This window comes from Anticarsia gemmatalis, chromosome 14, assembly GCF_050436995.1.
Source record: "Anticarsia gemmatalis isolate Benzon Research Colony breed Stoneville strain chromosome 14, ilAntGemm2 primary, whole genome shotgun sequence".
NCBI lineage: Eukaryota > Metazoa > Arthropoda > Insecta > Lepidoptera > Erebidae > Anticarsia > Anticarsia gemmatalis.
This window is the reverse complement of record NC_134758.1, coordinates 3,475,033-3,502,140: the sequence shown is the minus strand read 5'-3', so window position 1 is coordinate 3,502,140 and position 27,108 is coordinate 3,475,033. Positions and strand designations below refer to the sequence as shown.

The window sequence follows — 27,108 nt, the reverse complement described above, 5'->3', positions numbered from 1 at the left end:
ATTGAGTAATTAATGTTGAAAAATACTTGCCTATTTAATTATTTTTTTCACTGCACATGCTTAAAACGGATTTAACTAAATGTTTATTCAACATTTTATACTAAAACCTGTTTAATCAAAATTTCACATGGGCTTAACGTAACGCCATCTGTGAATAAATATGCGAACAAATGATATTAAGCCCCGTAAAGCTGTGCACACACTAGCGTAACCTAGGTAAACATAAATAACTTATCGCTTGCATTGACCGACATGCGTCGACCGGAGCGGTGTGTGGCGCGGTCGTAGTATTGAACAGAAAATAATATTTTTAAAGTAGCGACCAATCACGAGCTAGATTAAATATAGCTGTGGACCAGCGGACCGAGGTGAGACTGCGCAGTTACTGAGTCAAATAAGGCGCAGAGGATGATTACAGACCTTGGCATAAATATAAAAGATTTCCTTTGATCCTTAACAGTCGAGCAATAAAACCAAGTACCTAATGGTGACAAAAATAGGCACTTAAACCAATTGTAGCTGAGAATTACGATTCCTCGCATGTTTTTCACACATTCATGTTTAATTGATTTGATGACTAAACTAGTCATCGTTTAATTAACCATAAATGATTTTAAATGAAGAAATAATAATTATATTATAGTTGAACATTTGAAATAAGTAGGTATGAATAGGGTGCACGACATGCACTTGTTATAATAGTAGGTACCTAGATAGCGTACATTTAAGAAAATTACGTTTAATGATTATAAATTAGTTAATGACCTACAGCAATATTTAAAAAAATACAGATTAAGTTTACTGCCAGTATACAAACATTGCCAGGGCCTACACTAATCGATACAGAAGCAACAACATTTGTAGCAACATAAAATCGAATAAGACGTGACAGCTGAGAGTAAGCAGTCATGGTCAGTCATATTATGGATGGGTCACTTCTGTATAATAAATAATGCAACTAGGTATGTATTGCGTGGCTACGAATTTACTTTTGTCTAAAGGCGTAGAGATGATCATCAGTGTGACGTCTTTTTCTTAGTCAGAACCCTGCAGTCGGCTTGAACGGGTCCCATTATAAAGAGGTCATGTTACCGTAGAAACAAATAATAAATATTAACATAACTATTTTCATTGCGGTACGTATTACAGACCAATTAAAAAATCCCGAAGTTAATCAAAACTGCGTTGATGTCTTTCGTAACTAACAGAAAATCACTGTTGGAAAGACTTCAACGACCCATTGTTTCGCATGAGTAGATTATTTGTTATTTTTAATCTTTGTACTATAAATATAGGTATTGATTAATTTTCTGAGAAAATTGTAATTCGTAGTTAATATCAACAAGTGTTTTAGATAAGATAAAATATTGTTATTGGCTAAATGTCATTGGTTGTCAATTTATTGGCTGCACGTAATTTGTCTGTGCCGCTGCCGCTCCGACCTTAACTTCAACCACTTTAGAATTTGTCTGTAGATTTTCCTTATCCATAATAATAATCGCTATTGATATTAATTATGATAGCTTTGTTGATATGTACACATAATTTATATGAATTTATAGACTGTTCACTAATACATTGCTCGGTATTACAGGACCTGCTAGATAGGCATTTACCTACAACCTTAATATTTTTTTTTTATTCTGATTAAGGTTAACTTTTTAGTTTTTTGGGGTAGAATCAGAAAGTTTTACGATTATTGTTTTTTATTTCCGTATTTGTTTGATTTGTATCTAAATAGTTTCCACTTTAAACAGAGCGTTAAAAAACCTATTTGTGTGATTTGGTTCTTTCCCCAGTGTTATTCATACTAATGTTTTTTATTTTGAGTCTAGAAAACTAATCATCAGTGGTTTGATGGTCAGTCGAAAGTTGAGAGAAAACGTAAATACCTAGTTAGATAGCTATCTAGTTATTATAGATGATTGATCTGTGATCAGAGTTTGAACACTACAATGTAACCATGTCGAATAACTAATAAATATAAACTTTCTTTTTAGTCAACGACGTGCTATTGACACATTTTTGTGTTGATTTATAAATACCTGTTTTTAATCAAAGCAAGGTTTTGTAAGGAAAATAGGGGTATTTATTGGGAGAATGCAATATCTGGAACGAAATTAAGCAGGTATCTACGTATGTACGTTATCAAAAAGTCTTATTCAAATAAGTAATTATTTCAGTAGATTGCAGACCGTAATGCATATAAAATTGTTGAATATGTCTTTCGAGGTTTGCCTATTGAAATATTCTTATCATCAACTGTTTAAAATGTAAATGAAACCCAGTAAAATGTAGTAAGTTAGTAATATTGACCTTTGACATAGGCACCCCTTGGCATTCTTGAATAATGTTTGAAAATGTAAAGTTATTCAAAGTTTTTTTTTTAAACTAAGGTTCTTGGTAGTAGTTTTGTCATGTTGCATTTTTTATACTCATGTAGCTTAGCTGTGCAAAGGCAAATTCAAATTGTGAGTCGATCTTTTTTGAGGGACAAGGGTGGATGTTTGTGTGTGTATATTTTTTACTCTTTTACGCAAAAACTACTGAACGGATTTTCATGATAATTGGTACACATATAGGTTACTCGTTTGTAACCTAGATTAAGACAGGACTGTTTACCCCGGCAAGTTTATTCAGTCCCGGGCAGAAGACAATTTATCAAAAGCGCTTTTTTTAGATAATTAAAGAGGTATTTAAGTAATAAGTTATTAAAAAATATAATTTTACGGGGTTTAAATAACTTAGTATAAAATAAAGTTGAATAATGTCTGAATGTGCAGTAAAATGCACTTAGCATCGATGACAATGCATTCGAGGATCGTTTTATTGTGACTTTGTGTTGCTTACGTAACGACAATATTTCATTATTGTTGTTTACACACACGGATGCGGATTTTTTCAAACAAAGATACGACAATGGAATGAACCTAATTCATAGAAATTGTTCTGTGCGACCTGCGTGGCTATGAGAAGAGCGAGTTTTAAGATCGATCTATTATAACTAAATGGCTGGATTAACCACTTGTTAAGAAGTATCGGTTAACTCATCAAGTGGATTATTCACAGTTTATTTCATACTAATAGCTGCGACTATATCTATAAGATCTATAGGTCTTCTTAGATTTATCCGTAACTGGCGTTTATTGTAATATCATAGCAACTAAGTATTTTTGTGTTATACTTAGATCTTGTATTGCAAATATCAAAGAAAAGTTTATTGCTATGTTTGAAAGTCGCATGATACTTCTGCAGAGCCGAGCGAAGAAACCAGAGCATGTTCTCATTCTGACACTTAATTGTTGGCTTATGCTTCATTTTACCGGGTCTTTATCTTTTATAATAAAAGATTTCTTGAACCTTTTCGTAGAAGTAGGTACCTACTTTGATGTTGTCATGGCATATTTACCTTGTTCGATTAACACATTACGTGCAAGTACGTGCCACTCATCACGTAGATACTTTGCAATAGTCATATATACTAAAGCAATAACGAAATTAACAAATCGTCGCAATGCCATCGCGCCGTTCAACTGGTGCGTCGTATAACTCGCGCATCTATCACGACGGAAAGGGCACAGACTGGCTGAACTCAGGGTGGATGAGCCCGCCGGGGAGAGCAAATGCTTAAAGAAACACGTCCCTGCTCCCAGACACCCACGGGCAAGTTACGCTCTGGTAGTTTTAGCCCATAGGTCCAGCTTGTGCGCCGGGAATGGGATAGGATTACAGTCCATAAAGTATTTCCACAAAAGAAAAAAAAAACCTCTTAGTACAATTAATTTTATCCTTCAGCAAACTAAAATCGCTCAGCTAACCGCTATTTTCGTGCCCACATAAACTCTAGCGCGCACTAGCGGGCCGGCTTTCCCTATTGTTCAGTGACAATGGGCCGGCTTGCACCACCGACGTCGACGGACGGACCGACACGCTTGCACAATCTAATAAACAATGACATTGTTTGACCATGTGTTGCCTTAATGCGGGAACTCTTAATTAAACATCTAGGATTATTGCGGCTTTCGGGTATTTTTATTTCGAGCTATATGTAGATGTAGAGTATTGGGTTTTGGATTTAAACATTATAGACATTAACAGAATTAAGCTTTTAATGCTTTTGGCTTTAAAGGTACGTGGAGAAAAATACAGTTCTCACCAGGGTACCTACTAGTTAAGGAAAACAGGGGGACTGTCTATGCAATCAATTAATTTTTTTTGCGAGTTTCTGTTCAATTTAGAAGCTAACCATTTTTTCGGCTGTTTTGAAAAGCAAGGGAGGTTAAGCTTAGAAGTGGGACGTTCGAACAGGCAAGGGGTAAAAGTAACTTTGTATTTTAACCCCAGTTCCCAAATATTTAGTAATCTAGTTTTTCTATAAATTATCAGCAAGCGACGAAATCTTTGTAATATAATAAAACTAAAGCCGAGGCTTTATTTTATTAGACCATCTCTTATATTATAGGACAGCCACCACAGTGATCGAGAACCGCGATAGCCTAGCTCATCTCTCGTACTTAATAGAAAAGCATTTCGCGGCCTACTTACTAAATAGAGTGTAAGAAATACGTGACACCCTGCCGATGTAGCTAGGTTACCTACAATGTAAATAGATACATTTTCTATATCTATCATTTGATACAGTCACGAACAGAAAGCTTCATCTTTACGTCTAGAGTAGTGTTTTTATCTCCCAAGTAGATCCAACAAAACACAGTTGTATCTACTCATCAATCAAAAGATAGAACAGTTACTCATCACCTAAAAGATAGTAGACATCGTTTTAACAAGCTGATTGATTAATTGCAGCAAGCTACCTACAGCTATGTTCGATATAAGATTTGAATTACCCTACCCCATTCTGATCTAATTACATTATTATAAAAGTAGATATAAAAATCTCCATGCCACGAAGAAGATCACAGGTTCGACATCGATTATCGTAAATCACAAAATAGAGGTAAGTATTTTAGTCAAGGAACATATCGTCATGGATCAAACGGAGAACCATATCTACTTTGTTAAAACCATGATAAGTATATGGAACGAGTTTATTAAAGTAAAGTATTAAATTCAAACAGACTTTTGTAAGGTTACAACGACGGTCGACAAAACAAAAGCTTCATTATCCTTATTATCCAACATACATGACAAAACTATTATGTAAATATCAGCAGACAAAAATAAATAACAGCATATGTTTTCATAATAACGATGTTTTGAAATGCAACTACCTGGTATACTAGTTAAATGGCAAGTTTTCGTTATTTCACGGAAGTTTTCTATGCGAAACGTAACGAAAACAATGGAGATCGTTATTACAAATGTTTCACGAAAAATACATTTTGGACAATAGTGGATACAAATGTTAACAAATGTTTTTGTTACTTAGCATAATAAAGTCTGTATCAATTTCGAAGTCAAAATTTTCTTGTGGGAATTCATGGTACTTGCGTACTAAATTGATCAAGTGATATGAAAACTATAATATACGTGAGATCAAATCTTTTGTTTTGTGATTTAACAACTCTACATTACTCTACTTATTATGGGAACAAACACAAACCCCATGCAAAACACATAAGCGGACCACTTATCTTGGTCATTGGTCAAAATGATTATCAATATCATCTGTATCGCAATTCATGTACTTATTTCCATTGTTCCAACTAGGTATATACACGTGTAGATGACATTGGGAATTAAACTACTCATTTATATTACCATTAGCATATTTCACCCCTGAATACCACACTCTCATATTTTACTAACCCAACTCAAGTATTTCAGATTCCATTTTAGATACAAAATACTGCTTTCCACAAATCTCTCGGTCATCACTCTTTCTCCACGAACCTTAAATTATTAAGAAAGGCTGTTTACAATTCACTATCTGTAGATAACGTTGTTGAACATTCTAATTCCATAGAGGCATAGATAAGGTACGAAAGTATGTAATCAACCCATACTCGAGGTCGGTCAACTTTGTCAACAATTTTAAACGGCTTAACCCAATTTCTTTTCATAATTGCGTCACACTCTAGTTGTGAGGAGACGGGCTGATGTCGTCTTTGATAAAAAATAATAGGATGTTATTCTTTAATAACTATATGTACGATATCTCGCAACTTGTAGCATTCACAACAAAGTACTTAATTTCATGCCTTTAGGTAGCTAATGTAGCTATGTCATAACTTCACGAGGTTTCTCTTCGCTGCGCGCAGGGCTTTAGTTTGACATGTGTGATAGATCAACGTTTCGCCCTATTAAGTTATAAAGATAAATAAATATATTTAATAAACATAAAAAAGGGCCTTACAAGCTTAATTTAGGCGCAGCTTTTATATGCTTGAGGTAGACATATAAGATGAAACTAATTATGACAAATGGATTCATGAATCAAATGACTTCATAGAAAACCTAATCCATTTTTATGCTTAGGTACTAATAGTCCTCGTAGCCTTCCGTAGCGCTTTACAATTTACATATGAATAACCTACGGTGTTGTACCACAGAATAAACTCACTCAATAGTACCTATCTGCTTACACGTTCTTTTCTTCTCCGAGTTATAAACTGTGTAAGCAGATTACTGAAAACGAAATATAATACAACTTCGTTCTTTTCTGTCAGCGCATTTCAAATAAGTAAAAAAAGAGCGATGGTGGTACATAGCAATCTATTATAACTTCTATAGAAAGAAAGCTCAATATTCAGTTTGGTCCAACTTGGAAATCGAACTCAAGAACACCGTTGTTATTAGTAGTAATGCCTGTACTTGTTGCGCTATTAAGCTTAATCAGTCAAGCGTAGAGAGATCAATGTTCAACAGTTCGAGAAAATAATGTTCTAAAGCTCTTGTTATGACTCACTTAAAATGAATCAAACGTAAAACTTCCAATCTAAGGTACGAAAGCATTAAAGAAAGCCAAAATGAACCTTCAAAGTACTGTCATACTCAATTTAACACCAATTTGGATCTATTATCGTCACTTTCCTTTAAATTCTTACTATTGTGTTAATTTTATTTTTATTTGTGTTGCTATTTTAGTCATAAAGCCCTCATAATGAGCCTATAACAAAGACATTGCAAGTCTCTATTTTCGCTCTAATAACCGTTCTCGACGATTACTTGGCTTGCAGTAAGTAATGTCTGCACCTGTCGCGAAATCTAGAAGCAAGTACCATAGACTCGAGCGGGGATTATTTTCCAAAGACTGCACTTCTTATTGTCTTACCTTCCATACTTTATTTTGCGTTACGGTTTCGCGCCGAGAGGAAGGCATTCGCGGCAATTTTTGACAGTTGCATTTTTTTCTATCGCGGCAAAGACGAAGCGTCTGACAGCCTAGTTTAGTTAGTGTTTGTTTATTATTGTGAGAAATGGTGAAGTTCTGGTGGATGTTTATGTTGTTTGCTAAAACTGCGTCGGCTAGTGATAACGAACTACCAACTGCAGAAGCCCAAAAAGGTATTTATTTTTAACATATTTTAATTATCAATATTATTATACACTGGATTGGTCTAGTATATCATATTTTGATAGTGTAAGTGAGGGCTGAAAGGGTCCGCGGTCACCCTTTCAGCCCTCATCTTCCTACATCACGGACGAGGCCCTAGGAAAAACAGTGAAAAACAAATATTGTCCTAGAACCGGACAACAATTTAAATAAATAATATTAAGCTATTGTTGCTGATTAGAAAAATTAAAGGTAGGTATATAGACAAGTAGGTCCCTTTTAAAGGAGTTAAGATAATATTATCATAGAGAAGCATTTATACTCTGTGCTAGCAAATAAGTTAAAACCATTATTTTTTAAACAATATAAGATAAATGGTATCAAGGTAGAGCAAGTTGCCATACCGCTGCTAGCGCATTGGATGTCGTAGATTCGATTTCCATTACTTTTACACGTTACAAATTGTCGTATAAAACTGCATGAATCGCAGTTGGGATGCTTACTCTACATGTTCGTGTAGTTAATTTGCATGTTTAAAACGACAAATTATAAGTGCGGAAGTAGTTTCTTAATAACAAACATTTACTTAGGCAGCTACCACCTATGTAGTTATACCTACCCTGTAAAAACATAAATACTAAGATATTTGAGGTAATTTTATGCAAGCCACACTTATACCCAGTTGTTAGATACTTAAACAGTTTTTGTAGAAGACAAAGATTGAAATTTCGTTTTAGACACATTAGATACCTACAGTAGGTCACAACCCTAATGAACTAGCACCTTGTAAGATCTAACAAGCAATGAATAAGCATCACTTGCAATAATACGTTGTACAGGCGCTTAACGCTTTAATTTAGACATGAATTGCAGTCCAGCAACTTAGTACTTATACCTAGAGCGTATAAATATGTAAAGAAGGCTTATACAGCTGACAGCCTGTTTGATAAAGCTTATTTATTTTGAACATACACAGAATTATTCATTACAATCTTTATACATTGTGCATGCAAAGGATCCCTACTTAGTTGTCGAACTATAGTTTCTAAATGCGTTCTTAATTTTCAGGCCTAGCCTAGTTTGGGACCTATTGTTAATCTTATGTAACTTTGTACTTTTTCTGGAAATAAAACTTTTTATCTTTTTTATTACATATTAATCAACTTTTGTCAACACAAAAGTCATCATTAAATTGAGAACATTATAAATGAAAAGTGAAATGTCTCTCTCCAGATATTTTACGGTTTACTTTAAAAAGGAAAAAAATGCTTTGTAACGCTTTTCTCACGCTTTCGAGTAACACGTACACTATATAACTGGAGTTTCGAGAACAATATGTATTATAGAGTAAAATTGTAATGGCCGTCTTCACTCTGACGTCACAATTCAACATAGCTTACGAGTATTTTCACGGTATTGAGCTACAAACAATAGAAGTGAAAACAGTAGGATCACTTTAGAATATAATTACAAGTTAACTTTCAATTTCATGTTTACGTGCACGATATTTTTATTTTTAATTGCCCTTTTCCGTATTAAGAAAAACAATGGATCCTTACCGTAACATGTAAACCAAAATAGTTTGCCACGCAAGATAGATAATTACTTTTTTTATTTTAAAGCATCTTCAGGTTCATAGACATAGAAAGTGATCCGAAGAATAATGCTCAGCAGCTTCAATTTCTTATATTGAAAGGGAATACTTAGTAGAATAATGCTTATTAAAATTATAATAACGTCAATATTGTGAATCGATAACTCTAAGCCAGCTATCGTTAGATCGAACAATATTTACGCAAGTTTTAAGTCCATATACTTAATTATAATAGATACGATTTAAGACACAATATTTGACAGCATTATAAGCAAATACGTGTTTATTAAAATCGTTAAATAATGATTAATCAATGACAAAGGATCAAATGAAATGTAATCTAAATGGTAGATAACTTTAACCGATTGGTCTTCTATATGGTATATCTTTTTGGGAGGGAGTAGAGCTACGTATCTATGGACCTGCAGCCCGCTGACACTTCGACCAAGTTGATATTTTATATCACTCTTTCCTTTGCCACGTTAAAAGCTGTGAACCTTCTAAAAATCTTCTATTTCCCTAAAGTGCTGCGTACTAAGAGCATATCTTGCATGGCCTCAGCTTAATTATAACAGTGTCTGCATTTTGGATCACATTATTTGGCTCGTGAGAATGTAGGTAGGTAGTTGGTGCCATAGCGAATAGCTACACAAAGCAATATCTTGGTGCTTTTTTTGCAGAGGGTTCATAGTCGTCAACAATCTTAATCATTATGTTTATAAATAAGTAACGCACAGTCGGAGTCCAAATTTACCACGACGACAATATAGTCTAGCAACTTAGTAAAAAACCTTGTATCTATGTAAGGTATAGGATAGGTAGAAAAGCTAGCAGCGAAACGCAAGCTTAATCAGCTAAGGTGTTACCGTTAGTTATATGACTTGTTTGATACAGGTAGGTACTTCGTTTTAAAAATACATGGATTTACAAACTTTAATCAAGATAAGTCGTGCACCTAAGGCTCTTTATTAAGTTGTCGTACTATAGGACAAGTGTGTTTCCTCACAGAATCTAGGGTTCAATTCCTGGCTTAGACAGTGAAAGTTTTTCGCCTCGCTTATTATTATAACAATAAAACATGTAGAATGTAGATTGTTGTAGATACAGTCTGTTATATGATTTTACGATATTACGTCTATTTTCCAGAGTCACGCTTCCTTCCCCTGTTTGAAGTGAAGCGTTTTGACAGCCGGCCTGGTGTCGGCCCCGGTGGTCTGCCGCCCCTGACCACAGTGCCTGTCGCCGGGGAGAGGTGCTCGTCGCGTCTCGAGTCCGCATTAGACCAGATGAAGCGACGGAAACGAACGCAGCCGAAGAATTTGGATACACCCTCGGTAAGGCTAACGATTATAACTATAAATTGAGAATGTATGGCTGTCTAGTGTCTTCGACGGCGGATAGCTATATTTATGGCCCAGATAAGAGCATTAGGTGCTAAGTAGTATTTTAACAGTTGTTTTAATGCATTTTCTGTCACTTTTTTATCGAAAAGGTCCAATGCTTAGAATTCAATTAGTCGTTAACCTAGCCCTTCCTTTTTTTAACCGAATAGGAAAACACCCGAAAGAAGTTTGTCCACGACAGATAATTGAATAGCCGGCAACTTCGTCAAAAGGTTGTTACGAATTTATTTAAAACCCATTCATGTGCGTATTAACTGCACGATAGAGTGACAGAAAGCACTGCAGAAACGTAGCTTTAACTGCACGTATAGCGCAATTAAAGATATGGTCACGTCGTTGCCACAATAACCGTAGCGCCGCGTGTGTGGGTTCGAATCCCACCCGGGCCAAATATTAGTGTTATGGTTGTCAATTTATATATCCATATGAGTATGTATTTAGAAGCATATAAGTATGTTTATCAGTAATTTGGTTACCACAGTAAGATATAAAGTTGTTCAGCTACTTTTGGAGCTGACTGTACAAGCTCTGCTTAGTTTGAAATCAAATCACTGTGTGCGAATTATACAATAATATTTACATTTTCTTTATAATCTATAACAAGACGATTTTCCTCAAGAGATAAATTCTTAATAAGCATACGCTTAGAAACGAATTATTTTTTATGTACGAGAACAATATGCATATTTGCGCAGTGCACAGGGGAAACCCCGAATTAAGGTTAGGAGTTAAGTGTTAAAATATTTCGCAACAACATACATAATTACATACACGTATAATAGTAAAAACCCTGTAATGTTATTGCGCTTTGACTTTACTACAGATAGCATAGTAAACTATAAATGATTAGACCTACCTATGAATTAATGGAATTGATAATGTGCAACGCCTACATGCATAAGTGGATCTACACCTTGTGAATTGGTTTTCCTAGGATGCAGTAAATAAGGAATTCTTTTGCAATGCAATTTACCTACAGTTAGCTATAAAAGTCAACAACTTTATATATTTATACATAATAAGTATCTGAAGAAAATCAGGTAGATTTACCTCGTGAAATATTTCAATGAATGTCAAATATTTTTCGATGGCCTAATATGCGTGCTTCAAATTATAGGGTTCCGAAAGTTGAATATGTGGCGCATTAAGAAATTATCATATTCATCATCTTATCTACTCGTAGTCACACATTGCGTGAACATTAATTACTTAGGTACATTCCCGGCGAGAGTAGATTTATCTAAACACGTAGTTATTGCAGTGACTATTTTCAAAAACAATCTTTGTTTTTGTTTCAGGGTCAAAGCATAGATCTCAATGGCTATAGCTTATACCAGCAGATGCGATCGGCACCCGTGGATATGTACGTAACAAGAATGAGAGTACGTCTCCCGCAGAATAGCAACTGGGTTCGAGTAGAAAAATGCTATTTCGACCCAAGAAATGTATCTTTAGACACCATGTTGTTGTTCCACGATATAACTATTAGTGGGAATGTAGATCTTTACGATGCTAATGACTTGGATCGAGGACTTCCACCGAGCAGAAGGTTAAGAAGACATTACGCGGAATCCAGATCCATCGACGGTCCTTTCTTAGACGATTACCCAAGAAGCCGCGGGGGAAACGGCTGCAATATGATACTACGACTCAGAAAAGCCGGCATCGGCTTCCATACGAGACCTTTAAACCAACAACCTGGCAAATTCAATGTCAAAACCGATTCAGAGTTCGTTGAACCCGGTTTTATAAGCGTTTACGCCTACGGCTGCGAGAAATACATCAACAGGAATTCTGTAAGGAATAAGGACAATTTGCCTCTGAAACGCAAAAGGAGATCGGATGAGTTTTCTTTCGAACCGCACTTTAGGCAGATATACGATATTGGTTTAGATAGCAGAGCTGCTGATAATAACTGGGATATAATTTATGAGCCTCGTAGTCGAGTTAATTACGAAAGAAGTAAGCTTTTCCGACCTGATGACGAACTGGATGAAGCCGAAGATATTTCTAGGGAAATGGAGGATATATTTACGAAAGGAATAAGGACTCTGTTGACGACATATATGAAGAAGGAACTGCAACCAGCTATCAAAGACACTTTGATGCGAAATATGGGCTATGTTATATCATATGGTTAACATATAGTTTATGATTTTTCTTACAAAATCTAGTGATAAAATTGGTCTATAGTAAAATGTATAATTATATTCTTATGTTTACTTTTTATAAATGAGTTGGTTAAGATATTGTTTTATAGTCAATTGTAATAAAAATATTTCTTTTCTATAGAGTGTCTGCTTTACCTTGAATTCATATACCTATGTAGCTACAGAGTTATTTGTAAAACACCAAAAACCTCTCAGGGCTATAAAGCTCAACAACTTTTGTTTAAAGAGTTGTCATAATTTCTCATCTTTTATAATAGTTTTTGCTTATGATGTTAGCTATCTAGTGTTACAAGATTTTTGGTGATTTAAATTTCACCCTGTATAAAAGGATAATGAAAAACAGTAGTATCAATACCATACTATATTCAATATAATTGATAGCTTTCTTGGCTATTAAATATCACAGAAATTTGTTCTAAGCTAAGCTACATGAAAACAATACAAATACAAAAACTGTGATGTCTAAAAACTACAAATAATTAAAAATAAATCACAATAAATTCGAAGATATAATGGTAATAAATAAATCGAAAATGTAAGCTGATGATGAAGACATAATAGTATAAATTATTTAAACTTAATAATGTTCTTAAAAATAATTGGAGTAACAGGAACTCAATTTACTCAATTCTTCTTGGCACAAGAACATTTTTAAATAAATTAGGTTAAGTATTTTTTTTCATATCGGACTGTAGCCCTAATATCTAATTAAAGAATGAAGCCTGTACCCAGCAAAGGAACTATGAATGGTTTCATTTATTTATTTATTTCTCATTTTGGCATACAAATAACAATAATCTACATAAAAGCAGGAACAAAATAGCAAGATATGATTATGGCAAATGTTTAAGTATTCAGTGACAACTTTATCAATAAATATAAAGTAGACCCAAATTACAAATACAATAACAAACATAACTGATAAATAAAAAAAACTTTTAATTTAGTCTCTGGTCTGAGGTCTGACTAGAAAATCCTAACTCTATAATCATTACTACACTATGGTTCTTTTTTAATGGAAAAAGAAATCTGCATATACTGCAATTTATGTTAAATTCTGTACTAATAAACAATAGTAAGAGTTGGTGATAAATAAATCACTCATTCAAGATTGATAAGAGTACAGTGACACAGGCCATTTAATAATTAATTTATACTTAATGTTGTTGCAGAATTACACTTTAATTAAAAAGCTATTACATTGATTCTGATGAGATTTCTTTCAACTACTCTTTACTTGGGCCATTACAAATGTGTTTACTACATCATATCAACTTATTAGATTCTCACTAATACTTACCTGTCATTTATGTGTTTCTTTTGTTTACGAAATAGTTTACACATTTGTAACGGTCATTCTGGGACATAAAATCGGCAGTATACAAACACTTACCCCCTGTTTCAGGCATATTTAGTGGTAGTTTATCTATTCAATAGCATTTAAACTCATATATAAAAACAGATTGAATAGAGAAACTACCATTAAATGTGCTTCAGAAACCGGGCAATAGGCAGACAAAATTTGTGTGGAATTTTTTATCAGCTTACTATTCTTATAAACAGATGTTTCATTTCATCATATGCAGCAAAATGTAATGCTGTAACTAAAACTGCTTTTAACATACTTGGCCAGTAGCCTTTGTACAGTGCTAGAAAACCCTCCTCATTGATAGTCAATTTCACACAATGAAATACACCATTACAGTACATTTGTTTACCAAAATACTTCCTATGTTGCTGAAAACCTTGAATCTGTAACCTTTTCTTCACCAAATCGAAAGGATAAATTGCTGTTTTTGCCACACAACCTGCTATAGAACCTGCTATTAAATTTGCTGAAAGACTTGATGCTACTGTTCCATGTAATGAGTTTTGCCTTTGGAAGAATGCTATTTTGCTCAGAATGTTCTCTGTAAACAGTTTGTATACTGCAAACTGCATCCCAGCATGTGGAGCTATCTGTCCTAAGGTGGGACTTAATCCTTTGAACAAAGCTCTCATTCCTTCAGTCTTCATCATACTGGATGTTGCATGCACAAATCCTTTGTATGCTCTATTAGTCTTCTGTTCTGCTATCATCCTAGTTCTTATCGTGTCAAACGGAAAAGACACGACAGTGGCAACTGTAGCCGCGATAGCACCATTACAAAAGTTTAACCAATGTTTGTGTACTAAGAAAAATTGTGGATCAGATCTTTGGCACAGTTGTGTTAACTTCTCGTATACAGAAAATTGTAGGATTCCGTAAGATATGGATAGAAATTGCGCCGGTACGTGACCACTCCAGAGTGTCGCCACACCTTCCTCCTTAACGATAGCAGCCACTGCTTGTAACATAGACGTGTACCTGGACCCATTCTTAATTGGCTCTATTTGTAGTTGAAATCTGATTTTCACAACGTCCAAGGGCTGTGCAACTGCCCTGGTGAAGGCTCCCGCAAAGGCACCGGCAACTGCTGCTTGGTACACGCTCGTCTGAGACTCCAGGGCGACTACTTGCACCATTGCAGACAATATTACACTTGCAAGATTAAATTCTCACTGAACTTTAATTGATGATAAACTACGTTTTATCCTGTACGCATTGCAAAAAGTCAATGTCAACTCAAACAAACTTTGATTCCATTGAATCAAAGTCAAACTCAAATCCAATTTGAAACTTGGGTCAGCTGTCGTCGTGATTTCAAGTGTCAAGTTAAACGTCAATAATTTGCGTTCCGGAACAAGTGCATAGGTACCTACTTATATAAATAGAAAAATGTTTTTTTCAATATTTTTTGGAAATAATTTAAACTATAATATTCTAAAAACTTAAATTAGTTAAAAAAATAATTAAGGTTATGTGTAATTTTTATCAAAAAATGTTTTCAACAGCACAATGAATAGCACAGATCATTCAACCATTCATTCATTTTTGCTTCACAGTTCAATCAAACGTTCATTGAATCATTGTTCTACAATCATCAGTTCAGTTTTTCACTTTGACGTTTTATTTTCAGGCGTTGTTGTTATTATTTTTTACGTTAACAAATAATAAAAGATAGTTGAAGATGTCGTCGTCCCTTGAAAATCTTGAAACTCAACTTGAAATGTTTATTGAGAACGTGAGGCAGATTCGTATCATCGTTAGTGATTTTCAGCCACAAGGGCAGAGTGTACTGAATCAAAAAATGTAAGTTTCTTCAGCTGATTTGCGAATAATTTTGAGTTTTGAAGTTTATTTTCCCTTATACTTTGTCAATATATTCTTTATACACTTGCCTGATTAACTGTACTTTATCTAACTCACTTGTATAGAATATGAATTTGTGCTGACACGTATTTCACAATATCTTGCAAAGAACACCTTTCTTGACTTTCTTATTAGTGTATTTTACGTATATGCATCATATACTTATTGTCCTGATGTCTCATTTTTCGAAAGTAAGCCACATGTTGTAAAGAATATAGCTCAATGGCTACTGTTCATAATATATACTTAGCTTATATATAGCTAGTAAATAATAAGTAATGTAACTAAACATTATGTTTATGTAATATTTCAGCCAATCCCTGGTAACTGGACTCCAGGAAGTGGACAAACTGAAGTCACAGGTACATGACATCCATGTTCCTACCGAAGTTTTTGAGTAAGTATATCGGTCTAATACATACTCTTTTTACAGGTTATAAAGTTATTGTTTTCAAGCATTTATACTATCCACACTGATTTGAAAAGTTTTAAGTTATGGTCACAGTTTTATGTTGCCTTAAAATATTAATGTAATTACTAAACCCTCCCTCATTACGGGAGAAAATCCTTGCCTAGCAGTGGAACATAAATGGGTTTCAACTTCAATTTGAACAGGGATCTTCAGTTGAAACTATTGGTTACAAAGTCTAGTGAATAAAATTTGTATGTTGAGTTCATAATTAACTCTTTATTTTTCAGTTACATTGACCAAGGCCGCAATCCCCAGCTCTACACAAAAGACTGTATAGACAAGGCTCTAGCCAAGAATGAGGAGGTCAAAGGAAAGATAGACTCTTACAAGCGTTTCAAGAGCCACCTTCTATCGGAACTTTCTAAAACCTTCCCTAATGAAATAGCCAAATATAAAGCCATTAGGGGTGGAGAATAAATGAATAAAAACAATATTTAGTTTATGAATTATTTAGATGATAAGTTATTGCAATTTTGTATCCATTTTCAGATCAATAAGTGTAAAACTGCAAATGGATTTGTTGATATCTCTCAATGTGTGATTAAAATAAATACCTTTGTAAAACCTAATTTAGATGGTTTTCTTGATAATCTCATGCTTATTATTGAGTTATTTTTGTATTATTTTCCGAAAAGCGAATGGATTTATTCCACCAATTTTGTGCGACATGCTATGTAAGATTTTTATCTATTAAAAAATTGTTTTTTACATTGATATTTCCTGTTACATAAATATTAAATTTTGTCTTTCTCAAGCTTACAAAATCTTTGCTCTGCTCAGTCCTTGTTTATAAAGTATTCTGTGCTATTAACAGGATTGTATGATATTTCGGCATTTTTACTAATTTGAGAGTTGTAGAGCTACCAAAAAAAGCAGCGCCATCTATTGATAGCTCAGAGGTAGATGTCGTTTAGGCGCTAGAGATGGCAAATCATCTAGTTTCGATCTCGGTAAGTTAGTAAAAAAAAACAATTGAATCTTTCATTATTTTATTCACTTCATCAAATACATTATACAATTTAATAAGTTTTAATAATTATTATAAGCAATAGTGAATTTCATTAAAATTAGACGTAAATTGCCAATTGAAAGATATTTTGATTAAAAGTAAAATATAAAAAATAAAAGGTATATGAATAACACATGAAAATGAGATTGGGAAAAATAAGGCGAAGAAACACTTTTCTTCTAAAAAGCAGTTTCATTACAATGAAATGGAGAAAATTCATAAGAATAGAAAATGGAAGGGGCAAAGGCCAGCTTCACCCAGAATGGAAAAAAAATATAATTCTTCATTATTAAAAATATAGGAGTTCGAGTCTATTCATAAAAAAAAGTTTGAGATTTTATTCAAGGCATGTTTGAAACATAAAACATTTGTGAAATTATTAGATAAAACATTGAATTTAAATATTATTACTCAGAAAATTCGTAATGATACCTACAGAATACAAACTTCGGGAGTCAATATTGTCTCGCGTGCCGTCTGGTGGTCTACATTTGTCCGAGATACAACATCAGGGATTTCCGAACTTCTGATGTCTATAAATTCGGTGTCGTTTTCGTTGTCGGAAACAGGCTGTTTGATTTGCCTTAGATCGCTTGAGAATTGACTCCACATTTGATAAAATTCTTTTTTTACTGGTTCTACTAGTTGAAATTTACTTGTTATGTAGACGTAATTCCAGTGGTCAGCAGAACGGTCGTTACCCCAGTCCAGCGTGCCTGTCATAAGGACTTTGTCGTCGACTAAACAGAATTTGTGCTGCATTCTATAGATTGATTCATTACTTTTGCATTTTATTTCAGCCCCTGTAAAAAATAGATTTTTATTCAAGTAAACTCTAATTTTATACCTATAAAAAAATTTAACAGATTTAAAATACCAAGAAGTAATTGTTCATGATAACATATTAATCTTACCAGCATCGATAAGTTCTCTTATAAAGAAGTCCGTCGATTCGTTATATCCCGCCTGGTCAATGATAATACGGACTTTGATGTTCTTTTTCTTGATTAAAGTCACAAGACGACCTTGAATGGCAGGATTGTGGATGCTGGGCATGCAGACGTGTACGCTTTCTTTAGCTGCTTCTACGTAGCTGATCAGTTTATCGAAATAGTTGTATGCATTGAATTGCAATTTGCAGAATACCATGACCTCGTTGATTTCAGCTTTGCGACTTCTGTAGTAGTAAGCCGCCGCAGACACAGCACAGGTTATTGCGACCGCTGCAGCCGACGACAATATCCGTGGATTAAATAACATTTTACGTGATTTCAATCATAAAGGTAACTGTTAGGATATGCGGACAGGCTAATATTCTAAGATGTTTTAGAATAAACGTATGGGTCAAACCATGCTGTCACCACTATTTTCAGTAAAACAAGTTACTTATTCGTTAACTACCCTCATTCCATATTCCATTTTGTATAGGTACCGTAAAACGGGGTGAATAGAAACAATTTTCAACTTTGTCCTAAAAATTTGTAGCGAATAACTTGTTATTTTTATTGTCGGGTTATTTTATATCATGTCCGGCGCCATGAAGAAAGAGTTAAAACCATATTTGTCCAAAAATATGCATAATTTTACGATATTTCATTAAAAATATGGTCAATTTCTATTCACCCAGCGATAGGGGTGAATCGAAACGACCAGAGGGGTGAATGGAAAAATTGTGTTTTAAAACGTTTTTTCAGTTAACAATATTGTATCTTTATAGATAAATATACACCTAAAGAGATAAACACTCCAAACAACTCATTAGAAAAGAAATTCCACTTTAAATCCAAAGTTTTGAAAAAAATGTATGGACCATTAAGGCATTCGAGGACGGTTGACTTTGAAGCAATTTTTGGGGTATAAATATCAATTTAAACATTTAAACAATTATGACACCGCAGAGAAGTAATATCGACGTGTAATCATTTCAAATATGAACAAAATTCTTAAACGAGGAGTACTCAAATATTGGGCTTGAAAACTTTCCTGATTTTTTTTCTATTCACCCCGCGAATTCTATTCACCCCGTTTTACGGTACCTTCTGATCAGGCGACATAATTAATTAATATTAAAAAAATAAAAAACCTTTATACATTTTTCTAATGGATTTGAAAAGTGTTTGTTCAAAAAGATGGTACAGACGTTTTTGAAACTAAAGCTGATATTCCACTTTAATCGACTTCAGAAAACATTCACTTTCATTCGGATGATAGTGACATCACTAAGAAAATGAAAAATGGCCGCTATGGCGCGAATATTGACATTACATCCCCACTGTTTACCAGATTGAATCAGGCTGTGGATAATATTATGATTTCAATAGTTTTAATAGAATTAATGACATCGTAGCATAATAAAACAATCATGGGTATTACAGGTTTAATACCATTTATAGAGAAAGCCTCTAGGCGGACTAATGTTAGTGAATTTAGTGGTTGTACGGTTGCTATCGATTCTTATTGCTGGTTGCACAAGGGGGCCTTCGCTTGTGCCGACAAATTAGTTCGAGGAGAAGATACAGACATGTAAGTTTATCTTTTAGTTGGTTATTGAAGGAATTTAAACTATATTTTCTATAAGAACTATGTAGAGCAGCATAAGAAACTTTCAAAACAGAATATCTCTGAGAGAGAGTTAGTGTTTACTTCATCAGCTGACTATTCAAAATTTTCAGATATCTATTTTATTATTCTGCCAAGTACCTACTTAGCAATGAAGCAGCCTATAATTCTTTGTTGGTTACATTAATTTAGCTAATAATATGATCATTATATTAACTTCTTGATCTGTGTACATGATGTTTCTGTGATGTTTGAATTTTATTTTGCAGGTATATTAAATATTGTTTAAAATATGTGACGATGCTGTTATCTAAGAATATCAAGCCTATATTAGTATTTGACGGAAGGCACTTGCCTGCTAAAGCTATGACTGAAACTAAAAGGAGAGAGTAAGTAATCTTAAAAAAGGAATTAAAATTTTTGATAGAGATCAAATAAGTAATATTTATGTTTCTATTATTTCAGGTCTAGAGATATATCTAAGAAAAGGGCAGCTGAATTATTAAGTCTGGGCAAGGTAAGACTAATAAATAAATATTTTCAATGATTTTGTAGAAACCAATAAATTATTTCAAGTAAGTACCTAATTGAGAGATAATGAATAAGATAGATTTCTTCAAAACTTATAACAATACAATGTTTCATATTAATTGCATCATAACACATGTCAAAGGCTAAGAACTGGTGCTATTTGCCTAATAACTATTTTTATTTATTCTCAGATAGATGAAGCCCGTTCCTACATGAGACGCAGTGTGGACATCACTCATGCTATGGCTTTAGGTCTTATAAAAGAATGTAGGAAGCGTAATGTGGACTGTATAGTAGCTCCATATGAAGCTGATGCTCAGCTTGCATACCTCAATATCAAGAATATAGCCCAGCTGGTTATTACTGAAGACTCTGATTTAATTTTGTTTGGGTGTACTAAGGTAATCCATACTAATATTATAAATGCGAAAGTAACTCTGTCTGTCTGTCTGTCTGCTACTCAATCACGCCTAAACTACTGAACCAATTTGCATGAAATTTGATATGGAGATATTTTGATACACGAGAAAGGACATAGGCTACTTTTTATCCCGGGAAAATGACGCATTTCCCAGGAAAATTCAGTTGGCGAACGAAGTCGCGTATAATCAATATAATGACATTGAATCAACAAAATTCTGTTGTCATGGCAACTGTTTTAATGACGGATATGCCTTAGCGCAACTTCGTTACATATATTAAGAGATATAAATATTTTGAGAATATTTTTCGTGAAAAAAAGCATATTTTGTATCATCACGCTACGACCAATAGGAGCAGAGTAACAGTAAAAAGTGTTACAAAAACGTGGAAAATTCTGACCCATTCTCTCTTATGTGACGCAAGCGAAGTTGCGCGGGTCAGCTAGTTAAATATACATATATTTTGTAGCTGTATGCTGCTTTTTTAGACAGAAAGATGATTGCAGTATACCATAACACATCTTCTATATTGATATTACAAAATGTTACATTCAAAGAGCTCTTTTTATTAAGATTGTATTACAAAGCACATTGGGGTATGATATCAAGAAAAAGGTTTACACATTCATATATACACACTTGATTTCTAGATAAACTCATACTATGGATGATATCCTTGGGTTGTAAATTATATTCTTATGCACTGTTGCACACACATACACCTTTAGGTGCTATAAAAAAGACCCACACCTCTGTGGAATGAAATTAGTTAGTTATTGAAACCTGGAGGCCTACTATGGTTTGTGAGATTTCATACAATATTGAAGTTGTTTGTTTATGACTTTTTCTATTCTATTTTGACACAGAGTAGGCAGTATCAGATTAGCATGCCTTAATATATTTTATAACACAGAATTGTGATGAGGAACAAACTAAATTTCAAGAAATTTTTGTTTTGTTGATTACAGTTAAGGATTCTCGTCCAAAAATCCAAGCTAGAATATTAATAAAATAATTTATTGTATTGCAGGTGATCTTCAAAATGGACTTAGACGGCACAGGTACTTTAGTAGAGACCTCCAAACTGCCCTTAGTAATGAAGTGTCCGATAGAACACTATTCGTTTGACAAGTTCAGGCAGATGTGTATCATGTCTGGATGTGATTACCTCGCGTCACTGCCGGGAATAGGACTGGCGAAAGCAAGGCAGTTTGTTACCGCTACACAAGACTCGAATTTTGCTAATGTAAGTGTTGAGAGTTATATTTTTAGGCTTATGAGTATAAAAAACAATAATATTGTAGATATAATTTGAAATTAATAACATTTGACAATTTTTTTTGTGATTATTTGGTTATATCTACTTTGAATTAAACCATTACTTCTTACAAGTGCTTTTTGTATTCAAAGATGTTTTTTTTTTAAGATTTGAGTGTTCTATTATAAAAATACATTTTTACGAACTCATGCCATACAGCATCACTGTTTATTTTTCTTTTTTGGATTAATAGACACACTGTTCTAATTACAGGCACTCAAGAAACTACCAAGTTTCTTCAACAAATCATCGCTGGTCGTAACTGATGAGTACAGAGAGAGTTTCCTGAAGGCTGAAGCGACGTTTAAACATCAATATGTGTATGATCCATTAGAAAGAGAGATGGTACGACTGACAGAACCTGATGACGAAGGTGATTAAAAAGAATTTATATTAATTTAATTTTTTGACTAGAGTGAAATCTGTGAGTGGAAATCTGTTGGTGAAAATATTCTCGGTGATGTACCGAATATATTTCTTGATAAAGAGTACTTGCACGATCTTCCGACATATTTTTTCTGTTTTGGTGCTTATGGAAGTGGAAGCAAAAGTAAATAAGTAAATAGTAAAAGTTAAAATTTTTCATTAATTAAATTTTAGGTTATTAAATAATTTTGTTTGTTCTTATTTCAGATATAGAAAAAGCATTATGTGTAAATGCTGGTGAACTGTTAGAGCCTAATATAGCATTTCAACTCGCTCTCGGCAATCTGGACCCGTTTACGTTAAAGAAAATGGACGACTGGCATCCAGACCATTGTAGTAATAAGGTAAGAACCACAGCTCTTTATGAGCAACAAATAAATATAAACTCTGAACCTGCACCTGTCTCTTTTAGATACATGCTTGAGTGAGTAATTTACAGATTCTGATGTTACACTACTGATATTTTCTAAGTCATTTGACAAACTACCACCAACATAACAGGCAAATAACAAATTTTACCTTTCTATTTGTCAGAAAACAGTACCAGTATCCCATAAGCATATAATAATGCTCAATAATTTACGCAATCAAATAATTGAGCCTCATTTTTTATCTAAATAAAAATATAAACCCTTCACGGGCAGCCTATATACATTAATATTGTTCTATTCTAGAAAGAAGCAGTAAAAACCGACAGTTGGAAAGACAAAGGAGTATCCCCACATCCTTCCATCTGGGGGTCAGAGTTCAGACCCTATACAGAAGACACATGTCCTTGGCAGAAGAAAGTAAAGAAGGTGGAGCCTATAATAGCGGTGCCAACGACACGACCTAGGAAGAAAGTAGTCAATCTAGTCAGTAAATATGTGCCTGAATCACAGACACAGGATGAAAGGTAGGTTTTGAATTATTTAATATATTATAGACAAGTGTCGGGTCACAATCATTTCAAAATTCAAGCTTAGAAAATCAAAATTCTTAAGTCCATGGGAATTTGTGTTTTCTGAGCTTGATCTTTGAAATGCTTGAGGCTCAACTAAAGTATTGTGTAAGATTGATGAACGAAAATGCTTTTAATGATGGCTAAATCTGCCCTAAAACCCTTCCCTATTTAAAAAATACAGTGTCGACAAGCACGATAAATGATGATATAAATTTGCGATGCGAATCTTTTTTTAGTGGAAAAATTCTTAAATCTAACGTGGTTTTTTTTGTTTCAGTTTGTCAATAGAATCGCTAAGCAACATGTATTGCGTAGAACCGGCAGCTAAAAAATCTAAAATGGACTGTGATATAGAAATCGACGCACAAGAACCGCACAACATAGCACAAACACACTTAACTAATCAGAAAACGAAATCACCAATACTAGAAAATAAAGAACGATCATTTAAGAAATACATGAAAAATGGCAGCTATTCGGTATTAAAAGGTTTGAGCAGGTTCCCTAGAACTGTGATAGACGATAAAGTTGTCGAAAGTAAGTTTTTCTCAAGTACAGACGATCCTAGTAATAATAATACATCAGCACATAATATTACTATAGAAGAATCACCTGAGAAAGTGAGTAGGAATCCTTTTAAGATTGTGAAGTCTCCACAAAGTGACATATTAGATGATCCTGACCGAACAGTTTGTTCTGAAGATCTAGATAATTCACAGAAAGAGAATGATGATTGCAACAGTCCTGTGAAACAATGCCATAGTCCTATCTTAGAGCCGAGTCCACGAATCAAGAACCCGTTTAGAGCGAAGGAAGTACAGTTTGATAGTGCTATGAGTGAGGAATCTGTGATAGAAAACACTTATCCTATGGAGAATTTAGTTACGCCTACTGATACACAGGTTAGTAAGAATAACTTTAAAAGTTATGGAATTTCAAACGACAAAAACGTTTATCGATTTCTCGTTATTGCATGTTCTGACGTATTATAAGTACTGACAGTGTTGGGTCAATCAACTAATTTTTTCAATCAATTGATTAGTCATGACTAATTTAGTCATGAATTATTTAGATTGAATTAATCATGAGTAAAAATAATAATCATAATCATGATTAAATAAATTAGTCATCAATCATTTAATGATTAAATGACTGATGACTAATTTATTGTATTTTTGTATGATGATTAAACTAAAAAAAATAATTCAGGTGACATAATTTTAGTTTAATTGAACACATCTATAAAACTATAACTGATCACCACAGTAAGTTGACTGAAAGAAGATAATTCCATTATTTATAAAATTAGATTATTAAAACGCATAGTTTTAAAAAGCAATTTAAATTATTTTAAACTAAATTAGCCCGAACTTATTTTTGCAAATGTGTACCTGTGTAAATAAAAAAAAAATTAACTGATTCTGTTGTAAAACTAGCTTTAATTAAAAACCTGTGATTAACAAATCAACAGTCATGGAACATAGACTTGAAAAGCTTAGTTTTATTTAACTATTATTTTTAGTCATTAAAATTTTAGTCATGATTGAATAACTAACACTAACACTAATTAATCATCAATCACGACTCATGATTGAATTTTTTTAGTCATTATTCATTAGTCATGACTAAATAATTTCATCTTAATCATCAATCATCAATCAAACTAAATTTTGCCCAACACTGAGTACTGAGATACACGAATCTTGTCTCATGGGACAAATTATTATGCTATTTTCATTAAAACAATATTTTCAATATTACGTTTCTGCCAGATAATTTCAGTATTTTTTAGGTTTTAAGATGCTATTAATATATGTTTAAATGTTGCCCTCTACACCAAGAAAAAGCGCGAAGCTTTCATTCATTGCAGTCTGTCCTGATATGAAAATTAACATTTTATTCATACACATATTAATTATGTATTAAATTTCAGGAATCTTTCGGTACTTCACCCACAAAATCCAATAGCAATTGGTCAAGCAGTCAGTCCCAGCCGTTGTTTAGCAGTCAACCAAACAAAACAAGAACATTGAATGGCTTCAAGAAGACTGCACCTAAATCAAATGGACTGAAGAAATCTCCACCACTGCCTAGTAACCAACCTACTTTAATAAGCATGTTTGGATTCCAGAAAAAGTAAGTACCATCACCACCAATGCTGGGCAAAGGTCTCCTCTTATTATGAAGAAGGCGTTAGGCCGTGAGTCCACCATGCTGGCAAAGTGCGGGTTGAGGACTTTGCATACCTTCAAGAACAGTTCTAAAAAACTCTCAGGCATGCATGGTTGCTTCACGATGTTTTCCTTCATTTTTGGAACAAGTGATACTTAGTTATTTCTATTAACTTGTAAAAGTCATTGGTGTGTTGTCTCGGATTGGAACCAGCATATACCATTCTGCTATAACTGCTTGATTATGATATTGAGGTCCATTATTATAATAGTGAAATTTAATTAAATCAAATTAAACATGATAAAAGATTTCTAATAAATTTTACACATCGATTTTTTAAATGCTCGGTTTTTTAGGCGTCTATTTCTAACTAGTGACATATTATGTGTTAACGTATAAAGCCGTATTCGTATATTTTTACTTGAAGTCTAGCGTGTACGTTTGTATTCGCTCAAGCATGGACAAATTACAAGCTTAAGAAATCGTGAGTAAAACTTTATTCTTTATGAATTTGCGTAACGTTGCGTCAATATACGCGGGGAATGGATTGGAGAGAATTTAGTCATTATTATATCTTTTGGTAATGATGGGATGTATTACGACTCTGCCGGCTCCTTCGAGTATAACAGGAGCGATATAATGTATGTATGTAAATGATATTAATATACTCTTGTGTAGCGGGGACAGTTACTAACACAAAAACGCATTTAGATCGCACTAATAGTAGTTCTCTGTGGGACTTCCCGATTTAATAGTAGTATCGTGGCGACCACATTACCCATTGCGCCGCGGAGGTCGTCAAAATATTAAATATACTCTTTTCTTTGTTTCAGGCCTATTATGAAAAGGTGATGACTAAGATCTATTGTAATTAAGTGTTAATTATTTTGTGTTAAGCATTTGAGATGTGCATTTTATTTATTGATCTTTAACAATACAATTTATAATTGATGAATCGTGGATACATTATTGTTGATTGTAATTATGTTAAATAAATGTTTTCTTAATTTTGTAATTAAGTGTTTTTATTGACCCATCTAAAAACAAAATATTGACTCATAGACAATTGTTTGGTCGCAATCGAACTTGAAAAAACTTAAAGATAAGTTTTTTAAAGTTTACTTACCTATTTATTAAAAATCATCCAAGTTTCCGGGGTGAGAATTCTACTATATTATATTAATCCAAGTACTATCAACATTTTTTTGTAGTTTTTACGTGAATTAGTAACAAACTTACATACATCCATTCTCACAAACTTGCATTTATTATAACAATAGGATAATTAGGCACGCAACGATATCTGTGGATCAGTAATTTATCTCTCGAGGCGAACCTTTGCGAAATGGTAGTGACCAAATCAAACATCGCGGTAATTTAGAGTTGCTCGTATGGTTTAA

At 33.6% G+C, this 27,108-nt stretch overlaps 5 protein-coding genes across 5 annotated transcripts; 3 read left to right on the top strand and 2 right to left on the bottom strand.

Annotated features, from left to right (window-relative positions):
- The first annotated feature begins 7,234 nt into the window (after nucleotides 1-7,234).
- Nucleotides 7,235-12,742, top strand: LOC142978323 (uncharacterized). The gene is made up of 3 exons (XM_076122715.1): nucleotides 7,235-7,467; nucleotides 10,197-10,384; nucleotides 11,752-12,742. The coding sequence occupies exons 1-3, from the start codon at nucleotides 7,380-7,382 to the stop codon at nucleotides 12,592-12,594; spliced, it is 1,119 nt and encodes a 372-aa protein (XP_075978830.1). The 5' UTR covers nucleotides 7,235-7,379; the 3' UTR covers nucleotides 12,595-12,742.
- A 228-nt stretch (nucleotides 12,743-12,970) lies between these two features.
- On the bottom strand, nucleotides 12,971-15,312 carry LOC142978305 (mitochondrial thiamine pyrophosphate carrier-like). The gene has a single exon (XM_076122681.1). The coding sequence runs from the start codon at nucleotides 15,127-15,129 to the stop codon at nucleotides 14,164-14,166; it is 966 nt and encodes a 321-aa protein (XP_075978796.1). The 5' UTR covers nucleotides 15,130-15,312; the 3' UTR covers nucleotides 12,971-14,163.
- A 261-nt stretch (nucleotides 15,313-15,573) lies between these two features.
- MED10 (mediator complex subunit 10) lies at nucleotides 15,574-17,035 on the top strand. Its single transcript, XM_076122683.1, has 3 exons — nucleotides 15,574-15,796; nucleotides 16,170-16,253; nucleotides 16,556-17,035. Exons 1-3 carry the CDS (start codon nucleotides 15,675-15,677, stop codon nucleotides 16,743-16,745), a joined length of 396 nt encoding a protein of 131 aa, XP_075978798.1. The 5' UTR covers nucleotides 15,574-15,674; the 3' UTR covers nucleotides 16,746-17,035.
- Nucleotides 17,036-17,300: 265 nt separating this feature from the next.
- Nucleotides 17,301-18,729, bottom strand: LOC142978307 (mitochondrial cardiolipin hydrolase-like). Its single transcript, XM_076122682.1, has 2 exons — nucleotides 18,252-18,729; nucleotides 17,301-18,140 (listed from the first exon to the last, which is right to left on the bottom strand). The coding sequence occupies exons 1-2, from the start codon at nucleotides 18,595-18,597 to the stop codon at nucleotides 17,770-17,772; spliced, it is 717 nt and encodes a 238-aa protein (XP_075978797.1). The 5' UTR covers nucleotides 18,598-18,729; the 3' UTR covers nucleotides 17,301-17,769.
- An 847-nt stretch (nucleotides 18,730-19,576) lies between these two features.
- Nucleotides 19,577-26,696, top strand: tos (Exonuclease tos). The gene is made up of 11 exons (XM_076122680.1): nucleotides 19,577-19,860; nucleotides 20,166-20,285; nucleotides 20,362-20,413; nucleotides 20,619-20,828; nucleotides 21,880-22,095; nucleotides 22,381-22,540; nucleotides 22,801-22,937; nucleotides 23,268-23,488; nucleotides 23,814-24,438; nucleotides 25,470-25,672; nucleotides 26,542-26,696. Exons 1-11 carry the CDS (start codon nucleotides 19,700-19,702, stop codon nucleotides 26,558-26,560), a joined length of 2,124 nt encoding a protein of 707 aa, XP_075978795.1. The 5' UTR covers nucleotides 19,577-19,699; the 3' UTR covers nucleotides 26,561-26,696.
- The last annotated feature ends 412 nt before the right edge of the window (nucleotides 26,697-27,108 follow it).

Coding starts and splice junctions, on each gene's coding strand:
- LOC142978323 (XM_076122715.1), top strand. CDS start 7,380: ATGGTGAAGTTCTGGTGGATGTTTATGTTGTTTGCTAAAACTGCGTCG. Junction 7,468..10,196: donor AACTGCAGAAGCCCAAAAAG/GTATTTATTTTT, acceptor TCTATTTTCCAG/AGTCACGCTTCCTTCCCCTG. Junction 10,385..11,751: donor AGAATTTGGATACACCCTCG/GTAAGGCTAACG, acceptor TTTTTGTTTCAG/GGTCAAAGCATAGATCTCAA.
- LOC142978305 (XM_076122681.1), bottom strand. CDS start 15,129: ATGGTGCAAGTAGTCGCCCTGGAGTCTCAGACGAGCGTGTACCAAGCA.
- MED10 (XM_076122683.1), top strand. CDS start 15,675: ATGTCGTCGTCCCTTGAAAATCTTGAAACTCAACTTGAAATGTTTATT. Junction 15,797..16,169: donor AGTGTACTGAATCAAAAAAT/GTAAGTTTCTTC, acceptor GTAATATTTCAG/CCAATCCCTGGTAACTGGAC. Junction 16,254..16,555: donor GTTCCTACCGAAGTTTTTGA/GTAAGTATATCG, acceptor TTTATTTTTCAG/TTACATTGACCAAGGCCGCA.
- LOC142978307 (XM_076122682.1), bottom strand. CDS start 18,597: ATGTTATTTAATCCACGGATATTGTCGTCGGCTGCAGCGGTCGCAATA. Junction 18,141..18,251: donor AAGAGAACTTATCGATGCTG/GTAAGATTAATA, acceptor TATTTTTTACAG/GGGCTGAAATAAAATGCAAA.
- tos (XM_076122680.1), top strand. CDS start 19,700: ATGGGTATTACAGGTTTAATACCATTTATAGAGAAAGCCTCTAGGCGG. Junction 22,096..22,380: donor AAGACTCGAATTTTGCTAAT/GTAAGTGTTGAG, acceptor TTCTAATTACAG/GCACTCAAGAAACTACCAAG. Junction 22,938..23,267: donor CAGACCATTGTAGTAATAAG/GTAAGAACCACA, acceptor GTTCTATTCTAG/AAAGAAGCAGTAAAAACCGA.